The sequence below is a fragment of the Fukomys damarensis genome, unplaced genomic scaffold, assembly GCF_012274545.1.
Source record: "Fukomys damarensis isolate Sample0158 unplaced genomic scaffold, DMR_v1.0_HiC HiC_scaffold_17, whole genome shotgun sequence".
NCBI classification, from domain to species: Eukaryota; Metazoa; Chordata; class Mammalia; order Rodentia; family Bathyergidae; genus Fukomys; species Fukomys damarensis.
This window is the reverse complement of record NW_022900929.1, coordinates 8,149,101-8,166,438: the sequence shown is the minus strand read 5'-3', so window position 1 is coordinate 8,166,438 and position 17,338 is coordinate 8,149,101. Positions and strand designations below refer to the sequence as shown.

At 35.6% G+C, this 17,338-nt stretch overlaps 2 protein-coding genes across 7 annotated transcripts in view; one reads left to right on the top strand and one right to left on the bottom strand.

Annotated features, from left to right (window-relative positions):
* The window catches only part of Septin7 (septin 7), a 90,451-nt gene that overhangs the window by 55,557 nt on the left and 17,556 nt on the right, over positions 1–17,338 (bottom strand). For 2 of the 6 annotated variants that reach the window (XM_019210010.2, XM_010640498.3), the window contains exons 2-3: positions 9,933–9,937; positions 8,557–8,659 (exon numbers count right to left, since the gene is read on the bottom strand). In XM_019210010.2, coding sequence (XP_019065555.1) covers positions 8,557–8,659; positions 9,933–9,937 — 108 coding nt within the window. Of the gene's footprint in view, positions 1–1,137; positions 1,191–8,556; positions 8,660–9,417; positions 9,494–9,932; positions 9,938–15,302; positions 15,305–17,338 lie in introns of those variants that run through there. The other 4 variants (XM_033764833.1, XM_019210012.2, XM_033764832.1 and 1 more) reach the window with 4 other exon arrangements.
* Positions 13,911–16,575, top strand: LOC109118564 (40S ribosomal protein S21-like). Its single transcript, XM_033765009.1, has 2 exons — positions 13,911–13,976; positions 16,318–16,575. The coding sequence occupies exons 1-2, from the start codon at positions 13,911–13,913 to the stop codon at positions 16,573–16,575; spliced, it is 324 nt and encodes a 107-aa protein (XP_033620900.1).

Below are 17,338 nucleotides of genomic sequence, written 5' to 3'. Positions count from 1 at the left end.
AAAAAAAAAAAAAAAAAAGACAGACAGGAAAGGAGGAAGTTAAATTATTCTTATTTGTAGATGACATGATACTATGCACAGAAGACCCCCAAAACTCCACCAAAAGACTTCTAGATTTAATAACCAAAGTCAGCGGCATAGCTGATAAAAAATAAACAAAAAAATCAACAGTCCTATAACAAATAACAAACTCACTGAGAAAGAAATTATGGAAACACATCTTTCACAACACCACCCAAAACAATGAAATACCTAGGAGTCAATCTAAGAAAGGAAGTAAAAGACCTTTACATGGAAAACTACAGTACTCTGAGAAAGGAGATTGAAGAGGATATCAGAAAATACAAAGATGTTCCTTGTTCTTGGGTAGGAAGAACCAATACAGTGAAAATGGCCATACTTCCAAAACTGTTACACAGATTTAATGCAATCCAGATCAAATTACCAAAAGCACGTCTCACAAAATTAAAGAAAACAATCCTAAAATTCACACGGAACCAGAAGGGACATAGAACATCAAAAGCAATTCTACACAACAAAGGCAAGGCAGGAAGCATCACAATCCCCAACTTGAAATTATAGTACAAAGCTGTGACAAAAACAGCACGGTACTGGCAACAAAAAAAACAGACCCAAGGATCAAAGGAACAGATTAGAAGACACAGAAACAAGTCCAAACATACTTAGCCACTTTATCTTTGACAAAGGAGCCAAACACCTTCACTGGAAGAAAAATAGCCTCTCTAAAAAATGACGCTGGAAAAACTGGCTTTCCACATAAAGATTAAAACTAGACTCATACCTTTCACTAGTTTTTAACTTTCTATAAACCTCATATACCCAAATATATAGTCTATGGACAAAGGTTGAGGTATGTGACATATCAGTGTTTGTCTTGATCTCTTATCAGCATTTTTAAAAAGTACACAAATATGCACAATGATAAGTCACAATAAATCAAACTATATTAGAATTTAATAGTAAAGTACTTAAGTCTGACAAAAGAGTCTCAAATCAATAATTAAAGGCTTATAATTTAAAATGTAGCACCTTTCTCAAGTATCTAATTAGCAACATCATTTTTCTTTACTTGGCACTTCAATCAGGCAAGGATGAGACAAATGATCATTTACACACCTGTGTATTGGTATGGCATTTTCAGTTCACATCCTTTGCCAAGTCATCTACTTCTGGGAATCAAACACACAGAGAAAAATAATGCAATAATATATTCAAAAATAAGTAGAGGTATAAGGACTTAAGTTCAACAATGGGCTAATCATATGGTAGGTACATCCCTAAAAATACATTATTCATTAAAAATCAGCTTTTGGAAAAATTGTTTGACATAGCGAAATGCTTGCCATAGCATTAGGTGGAGAAATTATATAAAAGTGAATATGGTACTACAGCTACACTGAAGAGACAAAGAATACATAAGAATTTATGTAGTGATCTCATCTTTTTTAAATGTTATGCACTATTTTCTGTTAACATTTCTAAAAGAAAGGCACTGTTAACTAGTGGTTTTTATAGTTACAATATTTTAAGCCATGTATCTTAATATCTTTATTATACCAAAGATGACCAATTACAGTTACATTTCCAAGACGTAATTTAATGTCCTGCTTTAAACACTCAAATGTATGTAGAGCAGTGCTTCCTCAACTTTAGGAAGGGGAATAAGGACAGTCCTGGCAACAATCAGAACCCTGGTGCCCAGGATGTGCTGATTACAGGGATCAGAGAAATGCTGACAACAGTCAAAATGTAGCTCATTTCAGTTCAAGCTCCATCTTTTAGGCGACTACACTTTTATGACATTTGTTACTAAGGCCAAAATTCATCATATTTGACCTAAGACAAACTATAGCTAACTACTGATGTTACATCTAACCTTATTAAAACACAATAAAATAAGAAGAGCAAATAGCATTTCTACTCACTTGTAGCAGACAATGATATAAAATATCAAACTCAAAATCAGAATCTTTAAATTTGATGAAAATAATTCTTAAGGGTCTTTACATTAATGACATTAAATTACTCAAATAGTCAAGCAAAAACAAGAGACTCAAAAAGTTCACAGGGGAAGGCATAATACTTACTATTACAAAACAAGTGCACAGTTAAGACTCTTGATACCATGCAGAAAATTGGAGAAACACTTATATGTACAGAATAGGCAGGGGGAATAAGTCATATTGTGTTCACAAGAACACAACTACCCAGCTAAATCTTGTTTCTACTGGGAAAAGATTAAGTTCTCAATCACTTTTCAAATAACGTAACTTGGCACCAGGAAAGCCCTCTTTCCAGCAATTTATGGAACTGCAAAGTGAGAGTACACAATATGTTTGCCTCTGTGTTTGTGATCAAAGAAATTAAACTGAGGGCCGGGGATTTAGCTCACTGGTTCCACTGCCTATCTCATAAGCACAAGGTCCCGAGTTCAATCCCAGGTACAAAAAAACAAAAAACAAAAAACCACCAAAATTAAACTGAAATAGAAGTCCAAAGGAAGGGTTAATAAAATAGTTTTAACTGTTAGTTGCTGTGTCACTTTCTACCATCCCTGATCAATCTCATTCCTTCATTCCTGGTTTCTAAGTCATAAAAATAGGCTTTAAAAAAAAAAAATCAACATTTATGCCATTTACGGGTTTAATAGGGTCATTCTACATTAATCATTATCATTTACATACACAGTTCTAAAGTCCCCTGAGAGACAGGTGTAGTCACACAGCACAGGGTGTGAGCTCCACTCCACCAGCATCCCATACTCTCAAGTTTGGAAGGAGCCCAACAACACAACTTATTTATTTTTCATCCCAGTGCAGTGCCTGGTTTAGATAAGACTAAGTAAGCATCTGCTAAGAGAAGCAAACAGAATAAAAACTGTGTTATAGTTTCAAGATTCTAATCTATCCATCAGACCAGTAAGATGTTACCACCACTAAATTCAAATAATAATTCCCCTGACTGTTTATATGGCACTTTAAATATACTCTACCACAGCATTTACTAAATTGTCAGTAGTAGTATATGTTTACCTGAAGATTCTTTTGATGGGAGAAGTGACCACTTCCATTTTTATACTAGCAACTTGATCTGTAATTCCAGCACTTTACTGCTATGCATTATATATAAGCAGACCTGCCATTTAATCAAAATGTATTTTCGGAATTATGACAAACATACTCTATATTTTGTTATCCTTTCTCTGATTACAGTAATAATTTCTACCTATAAGTCTTCTACAACTAAAAACTTAAAAAGGATGAACCACAAATCACACTTCACACTGGATTCACTGATGTGCACAATTACCTTATCTCTATCATGAGCCTACTTGACAGTTCTAAGTAGTGTAAGAATAGAAGGCCTAAATTCTAAAACTTTCCTTCCTCATAATCTGCTTGTTTCAACTGTTGGTAAATCTGGAGGTCATCATAAAGTTCTCCCTCAGTTTGTCAAAATATACATTAAGTGGAATCAACAGTAACTCTACAATATTACAATTCTACCAATTTTTCAATCATCAAAAGGAAAAATTATGTCTCTTCATATACCACTTAATTCTATTAATACAATTAAGTATTCATTTTTTAATGCTTCAAAATTATTTTAGTTTTCTTCCACTTTCCCTTCTGAAAACCCAATCCAGGAAGTCATCAGAACACACAAATGTGGCCAGGGATTTAGCTCAGTGGTTCTACCGCCTGCCTCACAAATACAAGGACCCGAGTTATATCCCCACCTCCCCAACCCCTGGTAAAAAAAGAAACTTACGGCGGACCCGTGAAAGAGCCTGTGAAGGAGCGTGCCACCATGACCCACAGTAGGGTATCAGCACCTCCAAGGTGGGGACAGCTCCCAGGGAGTCTGGCTTGAAGTGGGAATCCACAGAGGGTTTAAGGGGGCATCTGCACAGGAAGTCCTGACATAAGAAATGGGTAAGCAGAGTCGCTACCTCAGAGAAGGCAAGGGAAGAACAGTGTAGGGAGATGCTTACATATAGTAGAACTGCCCACATATGGAGGATAATGATGTCTTATAAAAGATGAAGATCAGAATGATCCCTGTGGTAAATGAAGTTGGAGATGGCAGTGTGAACTGAGGTTTTTCAGCATACATAGAGAGATACAGATGTTGTATAAATGCATTTATGTGTGTTCATGTAAATAAAAATTTGTTCTGATTTTGGCTGGTACATAGGAGAATCACTCTGAAACATAATTTGTTTTCATATATTAATTGGTATATTATGGTTATATAGAATACTTTTTTTTTTTTTTGAGACACTGGGATTGAACCCAGTACCTGCATGATAGGCCACATCCTCAGCCTTTTAAAATTTATTTTCAGACAGGGTCTAAGTTGTCCAAGCTGGCTTTGAATTTGGGATTCTCCGGCTTCAGCCTCCAGAGTACTGGGATTACAGGGATATGCATTACACCCAGGAGGAAAACATTTTTGAGAAAGCAAATACAGTATCAAGGGTACAATGGAGAATCATGCATCTCAAATATTTCATGGGGAAAAAGTTACATACTGCACTTGTGACTTGTGTTTAGATTTGTTTCAAAATGGAGAATACATTTCGGCATAGTAACCAATATAAATTAATGTGACACACTTCTAACTATATAAAATATTTTGTATCTATAAGTCTCAATATTTTAGGTAAGTAACTCCTTGAAACTCTAATTGATTCCTCCTTAGAAAATTGACACATGACAAAAACACCTCAACTGTATTTCAAGAGGTTTAGAAGGTAAGTGAAACCATTCAGTGTCCTCCTTCCCTGTTAAAAAAATGTCCTCCTTTTCCATCCTCCATGCCCTGCTAAAAAAAATCTGGTCCATGGGTCTTCTGTGTCTTAGCCATCACTTTAAAGTGCCTCTCACATACAAAAGAACCCAGATATAAATACACAGAAATTATATTTAAATAAGTCCTTGTTTATTAAAAAGTTTGATATTTCATAGGAAAGTTATACCTTCTTAATCTGTAAAATAATTGTGAGGTTCTGTAGTTCTAAAGTGAAACAAGTATGATATACTGGCATAAAAATGTTTCCAACAAAATCTATCTGCTCACTAACAAAAAAAATTCTTACTTGGGAGAGAATAAAATAGATTCATAATAGAAAATAGAAAATTTCTTACTTGGGAGAGAATAAAATAGATTCATAATATGAAACTATTCAACCTACAAATGTTCTTTAGAAAAGATGTACCAAGAGTACTGAAGAGCAATATGCTGACCTCCTTTGCTTCTGGGCTACTGTGGTCACAGCAGAAGCAGTATTACCATCTCATACTTAAATGATATTTCAGATAAATGTGGTACAGCCAGCCACCCAGGAAAAGGACGGACCCACTTTACCCTCAATAGTGTCTGACCTCCACATCCTGGACTAGGAGATCTAGAAATTGCCCATTAAGGATCAAGACAACAGGAAAACTACACACTAAATAGTTTTCCTGTATAAAACTGTTTTCATCTGTTAATAAAAAACATATGTTCCCTTCATAACCTTGTCTTAAAAGTCCTAGCATCTTTCCATTCAGTTCTCTATTCTTTGAAATTTTAGTACTGACCACTCATTTATGTACCAAAACTAGCTAATTTAACTCAACAAATACTGCATCTCTTTATTTCCATCCACACATCCAATAAATCTTGAGTATATTCAGTATCAGGAGAACAATTTCTCCAGGTCTCAAAAACATGCTTATCTTTCCTCCTTAATAGCATAAATACTATAAAGTGTATCTTAGGGCCTGTCTTTCCAACATCAGAGTATCTTCAATTACTCATTTCTAAAGACCACATTAGGATAGAAGATGTATGAGGCAAAAATGTACTATAAATTATAACTTGAAGTCTTAAGAATATATATGTTTTAAATTACACATTTTAAAAATCTAAATCAAACTGAGTATTACCAAAATCACATTTCTGATAAAATGTCAATCTAGACACAGCTCCTGTTACAAAACCAAGACTCCCAATCTGTAAGACTGTTTTACAAGCATTTTTCTGAATCACTGCTCCAGAATGACTAAAATTACATTAGACAATTAAGTTAACAAAACAAATATATTCATTACTGAAAAAATCTCACTAAGAAATTACAAGTACTGTTTAACTCAGACATTATCATGAAAAAATTCCCTTCTCAGAGAGGCAGGTTCTTCCCTAAAGATTCAAAGTAGATCCCATCATGTTTATTTCCTTCTTGAAAATATAATCTGTAGTTATTTTACTTACTGTTTACTTAGTTGCATATCTCCCCAAAATTAACATAAACTCCAGTAATCTTCCTCAACAAATAACACAAAACTACTGTACTTGTAACTGTAATAATATATTTACAAGGGAAGATAAATGAACTTAAACCAAAGTGTAAGAAAAAAACAAAAACGCACAGGCTTCTAAAAATAGGGCTTATAATACAGTTTTAGAATTACGTAACCATTTTTAAAAAAGTAACACAACTATCATATTCTGACCTTGCAACTTACATTTTAAAAATCTACCTGGATTTAAGACTTCAAAATTAAAAATTAAGCAAGTGACACATGCCTGCAGTCCCAGCTACTTGGGAGGCAGACACAGTGGATCACTTGAACCTAAGACTTCCAGGGCACCCAAACACCATGGCCTTAAAAAGAACTCATGAAACAAAGCATCACTCAACATATTTGGAATAAATAAAACACATGTCTACATTTTTTCATCACATATATAGCCAAATATTTCATCTGTTATCTTTATTCTTTTCTTTGCTCCATTATAAACTTTTTTATAATTTTTGTTGTTGTTGTTTTTGAGATAGGGTCTTACTATGTAGTTGAGACTGACCTAGAACTCATTATATAGCCCAGGCTCGTCTTGAACTCAAGTGATCCTCCTGCCTCAGCCTCCTGAATGCTGCGATTATAGGCGTGTGCCACCACGTATGGCAACGTTTTTATAAATTAACTTTTAAGCCAAATGTTGGATAGCTTGACTTAACCAACAGACAGAATTCTGCTAAGTTCAAGAAGTTATTCTTTAAACTAAAATTCTAATACCTCACTTTCCCAAAATGTAACTGTTACAGTTCTCCTAACAGACCTACACTTGTCTCAAGTTTATTGTTTAAGATTATTAACACTATAACATAAAATTAAGATGTAGATTTTCTTCATATATAATGATTTTACCATCCTACAGAAGAAAAGGTACATTCTCCTTTATTTCATCCACTACTAGGACCACCCTTACTCTACAGTGGCAATTTGCAAGCCAGGTGTACTACTGAACCAGAGCCAGGTTTGATTCTCAAAAAAAGGCCAAGCCAGGTGTGGTGGTACATGCCCATAATCCCAGCACTCAGGAGACTGAGGCAGGATTACTGTGAGTTCCAGCCTGGGCTACATAGTGAGTTCCAGGTCAGTCTCAACTACATAGTGAGATCCTGTCTAAAAAAAAAAAATGAATCAAAGGCCAGGGATTAGTTCAGTGGCACAGTGCCTGCCCGACCCACAAGTGCAAGATCCTGAGTTTGATCCCTGGTATCGAGAAAGCAAACAAACAAACAAAAAAAACAAAATCAAACTTGTAAACTTTATGTTTTAACTGTGAATGATCACAAAGCATATAGCTTCCACATAGCCACAGACTGAGCAACAGGTAAAGTATTTTGGTCAATAGATAAAATATTCTTCCTTTCAATGAAGGAATATTTCTTAGCCAATTTAGTAACAAAATAGAAATACTAGATGATGGAACAAGTTTGGCAAAAAGGAATGCTCACTCCTTAAAATATTAAGCATCAATTAAATTTCCATAGTTAATGACAGTCAATCCACTATCCTGCCTTCCACTTTCTTAAAGGAAATAGACATAACAAAGTTGCAGCATGCTCAGGAGTAAGGGTCTAAAGTCACACTACCGGAGATGAAAATACTAGTTATCTCAGAGTAAGACTGTCCTACTCATGGCAAAGGTGCAGCATGTGTCGTGATGATGCTACCAACCTACAGTCAAAATAACCCTGAACAGTATCTTCAAATGGACTACAGGGTAGGGACAGATGTTCAGAGGATGAAACACAAAAGGCAAATTAATGGCACTGACTCAGAGAACAGAGTGAACCATACCTCACTCACATCAGGGCCCATACTCAAAGAATGGTATTCCAAGGGCAATCATTTCTATTCTTTTTACAATTCAGAGCACGTATTTGTTTAAGTTAAACACTCATGTGATCTGACTTCACTATAGTAGATAAGCTAAGGAACAAATTTATTCTTGGGTAATAAGGGTAAGTAACTACCATTTCTCAACTTTTACTTGCTACCTTAAAAAACAAAAAAAGAAGCAAGTATTTAAAGTCCTATTATGCCACTAAATTAAATTTTAAAATGAATTCATATAAGGTCAAATATGACATACCTTCACTGCAGTTATTTGGCCTATTATTTTCTTAAATTTATTCACAGCCGATTAACACTGCAAAACTTAGATCAAATTCCATTGTAGTGTGAAATGATAACTTACCTACTACCATAAGTGTGAATTCAAACCCTCTCTTCACTGACTTTCTATACACTTGATTTGGGAGATTGGCAAATCCCACATAGCCTTCAAGGTTCTTCGGTTGCTAAAAAGGTAAAGAGCCATTATTATTTATGTATCAAAAATATTATTCTGTTATACTTTAAAAATTTCCTTCATTAACCTATTTAAGAAAATTATACAAACTATTATACAGAGCAAATCAAATTGTTATGTTGTTATTAGCAGAAGTATTAATTAATCTCTGAATGGACAAAATGAACTAAGCATGAGTGGATTTAACATTGTAATGGTTAATTATAAAAACCCAAAGAAATAAAAATTAAACCTGTTTCAGAGCAAAGGTCTTAACTGACTATTAGTACAAGATTCTGACCAATCAAAACAACATGAGTTTTTCCCAATGAAAAAACTCAAATCCTATTAAGACTCTATTAACCCTTTTTAAACTATCACCTTTGTTGATACAAGCATAGGTTTGTATTTTTTGAAATCTTCTGATTCATGAGATGAAATCAAAACATTGAGTTTAAAGCAATTCTTTCATAAATTCTTGAAGGCTCTCAAGATCAATGCCAATCAGCAAATAGAATCTTTTAAGCTGTTATGCCAGGTCCAATTATGCCACCTCAAAGATTCACATGATCCTGCTTGCTGCCTTCATCTTCAGGAAAATCAAATTTATCCAGGTTGTAAAGTAAATTGTAACTCTTCGCTATATGGCTTTTTGAAACAATTGTTTCACAAGTAACTCAAACAAATCTAATTCTAAATTGGTATAGTAAATGAGTCTGATTTCTAACTTTACCATTGGTAAGAAGCACTGTCTACAGTTCAGCCTACCTGAGAGCAGTCTTGCTGATGAATTTTACTATAGAGGCAGAGCTTGGTCATCATTAAAATGCAATGGCAAAGCAGCCCTCTGAGAGATGTATATCTCTTGAAAGTTTATGCCACATTTAAATGCTCACTTAAAAAGAACTCATGAATCAAAGCATCAACAACACATTTGGAATAAATAAAACACAAGTCTACATTTTTTCATCACATATGTAGCCAAATATTTCAACCACTATCTTTACTTTTTTTATACTCCATTATACAATTTTTTATAAATTAACTTTTAAGCCAAATGTTGAAAAGCCAAGTTAGTGAATTAAACTGAAAAAGTAATTTTAAACATAATTAGGATTGATCCGAATATAGTATTATAAAGTCAAATATTTGAAAGTCCACTGTGGATAGAGCTAAAAATATGTATTAAATATAAAATTCTACTGGCTCATATTTATCTAACTGTAAGTTAAATTTAAATCAAACTGAGAAAAGTCACTGTATAAATTATGTAGTATACTCACAGCTACTTTGTGAAGAACATATTTCCATCATTTCAGCGTTTCAGATTCCAACAGAAAAAAAATTCACAGAGGAACAGTAAATGAGGAATTCCAAAAATTGTAGAGATACATTCAGTCCATACAGGAGTGGTAAATCCATTGGAACATAGCGAAAGATAGAAAAATGAAAGTTACTTAAATGTAAATGAACAAAGTAGAGGTAAGTTACAAATACACTGATAGCAGTCTTTTCTCTATGTCAAAGTAATACTTTGGGGTGAGATGGGGATAAGGCCTAGTGAGTGTAAACTACTGTTTTCAACACCTCTCCTGCTGAAATACAGAAAAAAGACCTCCTATCTTTTTATAAAGTCCACTTGTTACATCCTGTACACAAAGTCTTTTGGATATAGTGGGGAAGATGTAAAAGAATAAAATTTCAGGAGAGTATACATAGGCCAATCTAAATTCTGCGAAGAAAAAACTACATTTCATACAATTTCATTCTGTCAGTCACTGTATTTGAGACAGATTCGAAAAGAACCAGAAAAATGTAAACACTTTAGCTAAAATATTTCCATGCAATGCTGTATTTCCAGTTCTACTGATTATTCTAAAATTCAGAATTGGAAGAAATTCTCACATTGGTAGAATGGGGAAAAAGAAAGGGAAGAAAATCAAAGGCCATAAGCAGTGACACATGGAAGGATATGGAAATGTGGGCTATGAAAACTGAAAGGTAATAAAGCACAGAGAAGAAAAAAACAATCCTTGGATAATCTTTTAAGTTAGACTAATACAAATCTTTGCATTGTAGTATCACAATTTACTTTAAACAATTTAAGGCAGTTAAGGAATTACTGTAAATGTATAGTTAATTAAATTTAATAGATGAAATCGAGTTTTAAGTAAATTAATTACAAAATTATTTTCCCAAAACCCTCCAATGACTTCCCATTTCCCTCAAAAGCAAAATTCAATGTTCTAATAATGGCCTCTACTGTAGTTCTCAGCCTTAGCTGCAGCTTAGAAATCTCCTGGGGAGAGTCTATCAAAACCCCAACCCTGTTTGCACCCCAATCCAACTGTCTGTCTCTCTGGGAGTAGGACCAGCTATGAGCAGAGTTCCAGTGCGCAGCCACCAGCTGCCCACCCTGTGAGAAAGGGCTCTGCAGCTTCTCTGGCCTCATCTCCTGAGGCTTCTTCCTCTTGCTCGCTTTTCTTCTGGCCAAACTGGACCCCTACTTACTTCCTGAACATACCATGATGCTTTCACCTCAAGACTTTGGCACTTAAAGGATCATTATCTTAAAGAGGCCTCCCTATCCATCCTATTTACAATTAACCCACTCCTCACCCTAGTATTTGGCTGCTTTTTACTGATTCTCCTCAGCATTTCTCACCATCTAACAGGTATTGTACTCATCTTGGTGGCTGGGATCTCTACCCCCCCCCCACACGCTGTCTTCAACTAGAACGTAAGCTCCATCAAGACAGCAACTAAAGAAACAGCATAAATTATTACATCAAGAGAGCAGAAGCCACCTGGGAGAGCTGAAAAGGGTTCAGAGAACCAGAGAGACACAAGAGGAATGAATGCCTTAGAGCCTGGCCCTGTGTCTTATTCACTGTTTTATCCCCAGAATAGTCTTTGCACCGATGAGTTAAGGGGGCAGGGAGTGGGAGGGCATTCCAGGCAAAAGGGTAACTCTAAATTGGAAATAAACTTGGTATTTCCAGGAACAAAAAGGAGGTATGTGAATTATAACAAAGGAAAGTAATGGACAAGGAGATTAGTAATAAGAAACAGATCAGGGAAGAAGGAAGGGGCCATATCATGGAGGATTCAGCCACATTAGGAAGTCTGGATGTTATTTTGGGCAAGATGGGAAGCCACTGGAGGGTTTTCACAGGCAAGTGACCTGATTAGTGTTTTAAAGATAGCTCTCACTGCCAAGTGAAAAAATGGAAATAAGAAAACCAGTAAAGAGGCTACTGCCATAGTCCAGGAAAGAAAGGTATATTGAATTAAGATGGTAAGGAAGTAATGAAAAATTGAGGACTCAAAATACACTTTGAAGGCAGAGTTGACAGGATGTTGCTACTGGAGTGGATATGACTAATGAAGGAAAAAGAAAACAAGGTAACTAGGTTTTCCATTTGAACAACTCAACAGCTAATGACATCTTAGGAAAATAGGGAGCAATGAAGAAGGAAAAAATTGAGTGTTGAGAACCAAATCAAAAACAGCTTTGAGCTGGGCATGATGGTGCACACTTGTAATCCCAGCACTCAGGAGGCTGAGGCAGGAGAATCACTGGGAGTTTGAGGCCGGCCTGGGCTACATAGTGAGTTCAAAGCCAGCCTGAACTAATAATGAAAACCTGTCTCAAAAAACAAACAAACAAATGAACAAAATCCAGCTTTGAACGTGTTAAGTTAGGGGTATCTATTATATATTCAAGAAGACAAGTCCAGAGGGCAATTCCTCCTGAAACTCTGTGATTGGTTGGTGCTGAAAATAAAGACAGTGACTCCTGAGCACACAGATACTACTGAGTGGGGAGTGGATTTCTAATGAAAGATTACAGACACAGAGAGGTACCAGACAGATCTCTGGGGCATTACCAATGTTGACAGGTTAAACCAAGAAAGAGCAGCCAGTGGGGTGAGAGGAAAACCAAGAATGGAATGTCACTAAACTGAATTAAATGCTATAGAAAAATAAAATGAACAAATAGAGATGTGACCACCAATGCAGAAATAAAGCTGCTGGTAACTTTTAACAAAAGCATCTTAGTAACAGGAAGGAGATTAACTACGTTGACTTAAAGCAGACAATTCCTTACATATAATTATTGCAACATTTTAAATTATCTAAAAGTTATTTAAAACATTTGACTTGCCAATTCCCCCATATGACTGACTGCCAGTGGGAAAGAACTGTGTCAGTCATTTGTATAACCCTGGAATCTCTGCAATGTGCCAAAACACAGCTGATACCCAAACAAGTGAGCCACAAAGCTTTCAGGAATACTTTTAAAGAAATTTTGTCAAAAAATGAAAGACAAATTGGTTTGGCTACTTCTGCAAAACAAATTATCCCACAGTTTGCAGTGTCCCATCCAATACAAAAAATATAAATCTGAACCTACCTGGCACCAAAATATTATTTAGAAAATATATCAATTACATTCTTAAGACAAACTTTACACATCTCTTAAGAATCTTTTCTTTACCTTGAATTCTAAACCACAGTCTGTAACTCTGAAGATATCACCACCCACTGACTCTCTTCCTATACAAATAAAATGTTCACAGTGCGAGTACGAAATGTAATCTCTGGATAAGGAAACATTAGTTATAGATATGGGTGGTATAATTATGACATTTATATTAATATAAATGCATGTATATTTATCCAGGCTTCTACCATAATACCTTTAAAACTTTGTATTCCTTGATTTCAAACATCAATTATGTAAGAACATTATTATCTTTTATTTCTGCTAAAATACATACTTAAGAAAAGTCAAGCTATAACTCCACTGCTTAATGGAAATTATATACACTATCAAGTTACATCCATGTTGAACTTATTTGACAAACGTTCTAGAAATAAAAAACATTTAAGGAACAAAATGTTTTTTTAAAAGTTCTAATAGATTACTGAAACTTACAATCTCTCCATCTGTTCCTATCCCAAATAAAGTTACTAAAACTTTAATATTTGAAATATTATTTTTAAAGTATGAATATTAATAGTTGCTATAACAAACATTCTAACAACTCATTTTGAAATCTGCTAAAAATACTTTTTGCTAACAACAAAAAATTAAGAGGAGTTGTAACAGAATGGAAATCTGATAAAAATCAGAATTGGAGGACTGGGGATTTATTTAGCTCAAAGGGACTGCACCTGCCTAGCAAACATCAAGGTCCTGAATTTGATCCCCAGTACCCCCCCAAAAAAAAATCAGAATTTGAGAAAAGTTAAACATGACCCTGAAGGGCTTTTCTTCAATTCTTCAACTCCCTCTCCCTCCACTGTCACAAAATGAGATGGTCAGTAAAAAACTAAAATGGTTAATAACAACAATGCACATCCCAAATTACCTAATCATGCCAAGGACTTTATTTCTCCTTTTACTAACTGCAATTTAAAAACTGGGCTACAAGGGCCTGGGATTTGATTTAGCTCAGTGGCACCACACCTGCCTCTGAAGCACAAGGTCCTTAGTTTGATCCCTGGTACCAGGAAGGAGGAAAAAAAAACAAAACAAAACAGGCTATATATGGGCTGAGGAGCAGCACAGTGCTTGCCTGACAAGTATAAGGTCATGAATTCATACCAAAAACAAACAAACAAAAAACAAACTACAAAGTGCCAATGTTTAGAGCAATAACTAAATTTCAAAGATAAACATTTGGTTTTTGCTTATTCCTTAAAGTTCAATCTGTCTCTCCTTGAATTTTAAAATACATCTATATTATGCATTATTTCATACACTGATGAAAACAAATTTTTTTCTCCTAAAGTTTCAACAATTCTAAATATGAAAATCAAACTAGACATAGGGATGCATGCCTATAATTCCAGATACTCAGGAGGCCTGGCCAGGATAATCACTTGAGCCTATGAATTTGAGAGCAGACTCAGCAACACAGTGAGATCTCCATATCAAAAAGTAAAATAAATAAATAAATATGAAAAATAACTACAGATTACCAAGGGAAAAAATACTGATGCAGAAATTTCCTTGCTCCTCCACATTCCTAACAAAAGCTTTACATTGAGCATGTAGATATAAAAGTCTTGGCACTCACTGAAATTCCTACCATCTTTCACAAAGCCCAAGGGGAAACTGAAGAACTTCATCTACCATTTAAATATTTTAAATACAAGTGACCTAAAAATCCCCTCTTCCCCTCCCTCTCCCCCACCTCTCTCTCGTACTGGGGATTGAACTCTGGACCTTGCACTTTCAAGGCAAGCATGATATCAGAGCTAAATCCCCAGCCCCTACCTCTATTTTAAATTTAATAAAACAAGAACTCTAAAACATTAGAATATTATAAAGGCACGGCCTAAATATCAATTTTTATGTTTCCTATCACCATCACCCCACCCACTTCAGCTATTTCAGAGACTGATGTCTTATTTGGCTTTGCCTCCTGCTACAGTTTTTACTTAGAAAGGCAACTCTATATTAATGAAACCAATTTTATTTTCTTAATGTTTTTCTAGAAAGATTCTTAATCTGTTGAAAATTTTAACATTTATCTCTATAAATATGTGTAAGAATTAGCCAATTTTAAGTAATTTTCTTTGCTCTGAAGTTAGGATTCAGATCTTCCTAGAACTACTAGCCTGTCATTTACTTACTCTACAGCTATTTAGCCATTAATACATCAGTTAGTTGTGTGTATGTTAGTGATCAGGAATATAAAACCTAATATGAACAAGGTTCCTGTTTATGAAGCTAAGAACCTAGTGTGGAGGTCAGGTAAATCAGCGGACAACTACAAAAACACAGGGATAACTAACTGCGGATGTAAGAAAGCACACGAGAATGCTACATGAACAAAAACAGAAGTCAGGTGTCATGGCACACACCTGTAATCCCAGTACTCAGGAGGCTGAGGCAGAATGATCACCATGAGTTTAAGGCCTGCCTGAGCTCCACAGTGAGTTCAAGACCAGCCTGAACTCCATAGCGAGCCCGTCTCAAAAGACCAAAGAGAACAAAAAAGGAAGGATGTTTCATCCTGTTATGGGACTAGATTCATCACATCCTGAAGGAGTAGCTGGCTTTCATGTGATGAAAGGAGGGAGGGTACTGGAGAATGGGGTCTAGGTGAGCTGTGAATGGCAAAGGTAGAGAGTACGCAGTCGTAGCAACTACAAACACTTCAATAGCATGTATGTTTAGAGTCTAAGACAGTGAACCTTTTAGAGATTGGGTGTCCAAACTGCAACCCAAAACCCACTTATTTATTGCAAAGTGTCAATGCTGCTACAAAACCTGAATATCTGATGCTTGGCTGCTGGGAAGTGCTTGGGTGACTGGGCTTTCGTGCCAACACAGAGCGCTTTGTGTGCCACAGGCCTGCCAGCACCAGTCTAGGAAGTATAACTCAAAGTAGTTAGGCAAAACTTAGCTTTTGTTGACTTCATCTTGAAACATTAAGGATACAAAGCAAAGAATGCAGTCACAGGAACTCACATTTGTATTTTAGAAAATGACCACTGACATACTGGCTAAGGCCAGGAATGTAGCTCAGTGGTGCCACACCTGCCTGGCAAGCTCAAGGTCCTCAGTTTGATCCCTGGTACCAAAAGAATAAAAATAAAAAAAGAATATTGGTGTTCTCTACTCGTGTTCGTGATGGAAGCAGCAGGTAGGGCTTCAGTACGCAGAGCAATGCCCTTGAGTTTGTGGACCTGTTCATGCCACAGAAATGCTCCTCCAGCAGCCACATTATTACCAAGGACCATGCATCCATCCCAATAACTGTGGCTGAGTTTGACAAGGTCACAGGCAGGTTTAACGGCCAGTTGAAAACCTATGCTATCTGCAGGGCCATTCGCAGGATGAGTGAACCAGATGACTCCATTCTACGATTAGTCAAGGCTGATGGCACCACCTCAAAGGACTTATGAGTGGAGAGAGTTATGGATGTGGAATAAAACTGCCCATGAAGAAACCGAAGCCCAGATGTCTACATCGGTAAACTCTACCAAATGTTTAAAGATTGCTCAATTCTTCCAAAAATAAGAAACGGAAGAGGAAGGAACACTTTCCAGATTATTTATGAGAGTAGTTTACCCTAACACCAAAACCAAATAAACACATCAAATGAAAACAGCAAACCAATGTCCTTTACCCAGAGGCAAAAACCATCAGCAAAATACTAGCCATAGATTCCAGTAATATGACAGAGATTATACACCATGACCAGTGGGATTTAGCCCAGACTTAATATGTTAGATTTATACATGAAACTTAGCCAATGCAAAACACTAAGTTAACCAAGTAAACACAACCACCACGTGATCTTTCTAATAAAGAAAATGCATTTGACAAAAATCCAACATTCTCTCAAAGAACAGAAGAGAACTTCCTGAACCTCATAAAGCACCTAAGAAAACCTCACAACTAATATTATACTTAATGGTGAAAGGCTGAATGTTTTTCCTCCATAAAATCTCGAACAAGGCAAAAATGTCCACTTTTGGTTCTTCTAAATGATACTTGAAGAAGTATTTGGTAAGACAAAGAAACGACATCCAGACTTTCAAGTAACATACAGAGTAAAACTATATCCCTTACACAGATGGTGTGATCTTATAAGTATGGTGTGATCTTATAAATAGGAAACCCTAGCAGATTCACTAAAAAAAGAAAAAAAAAAAAAAAAAAAAA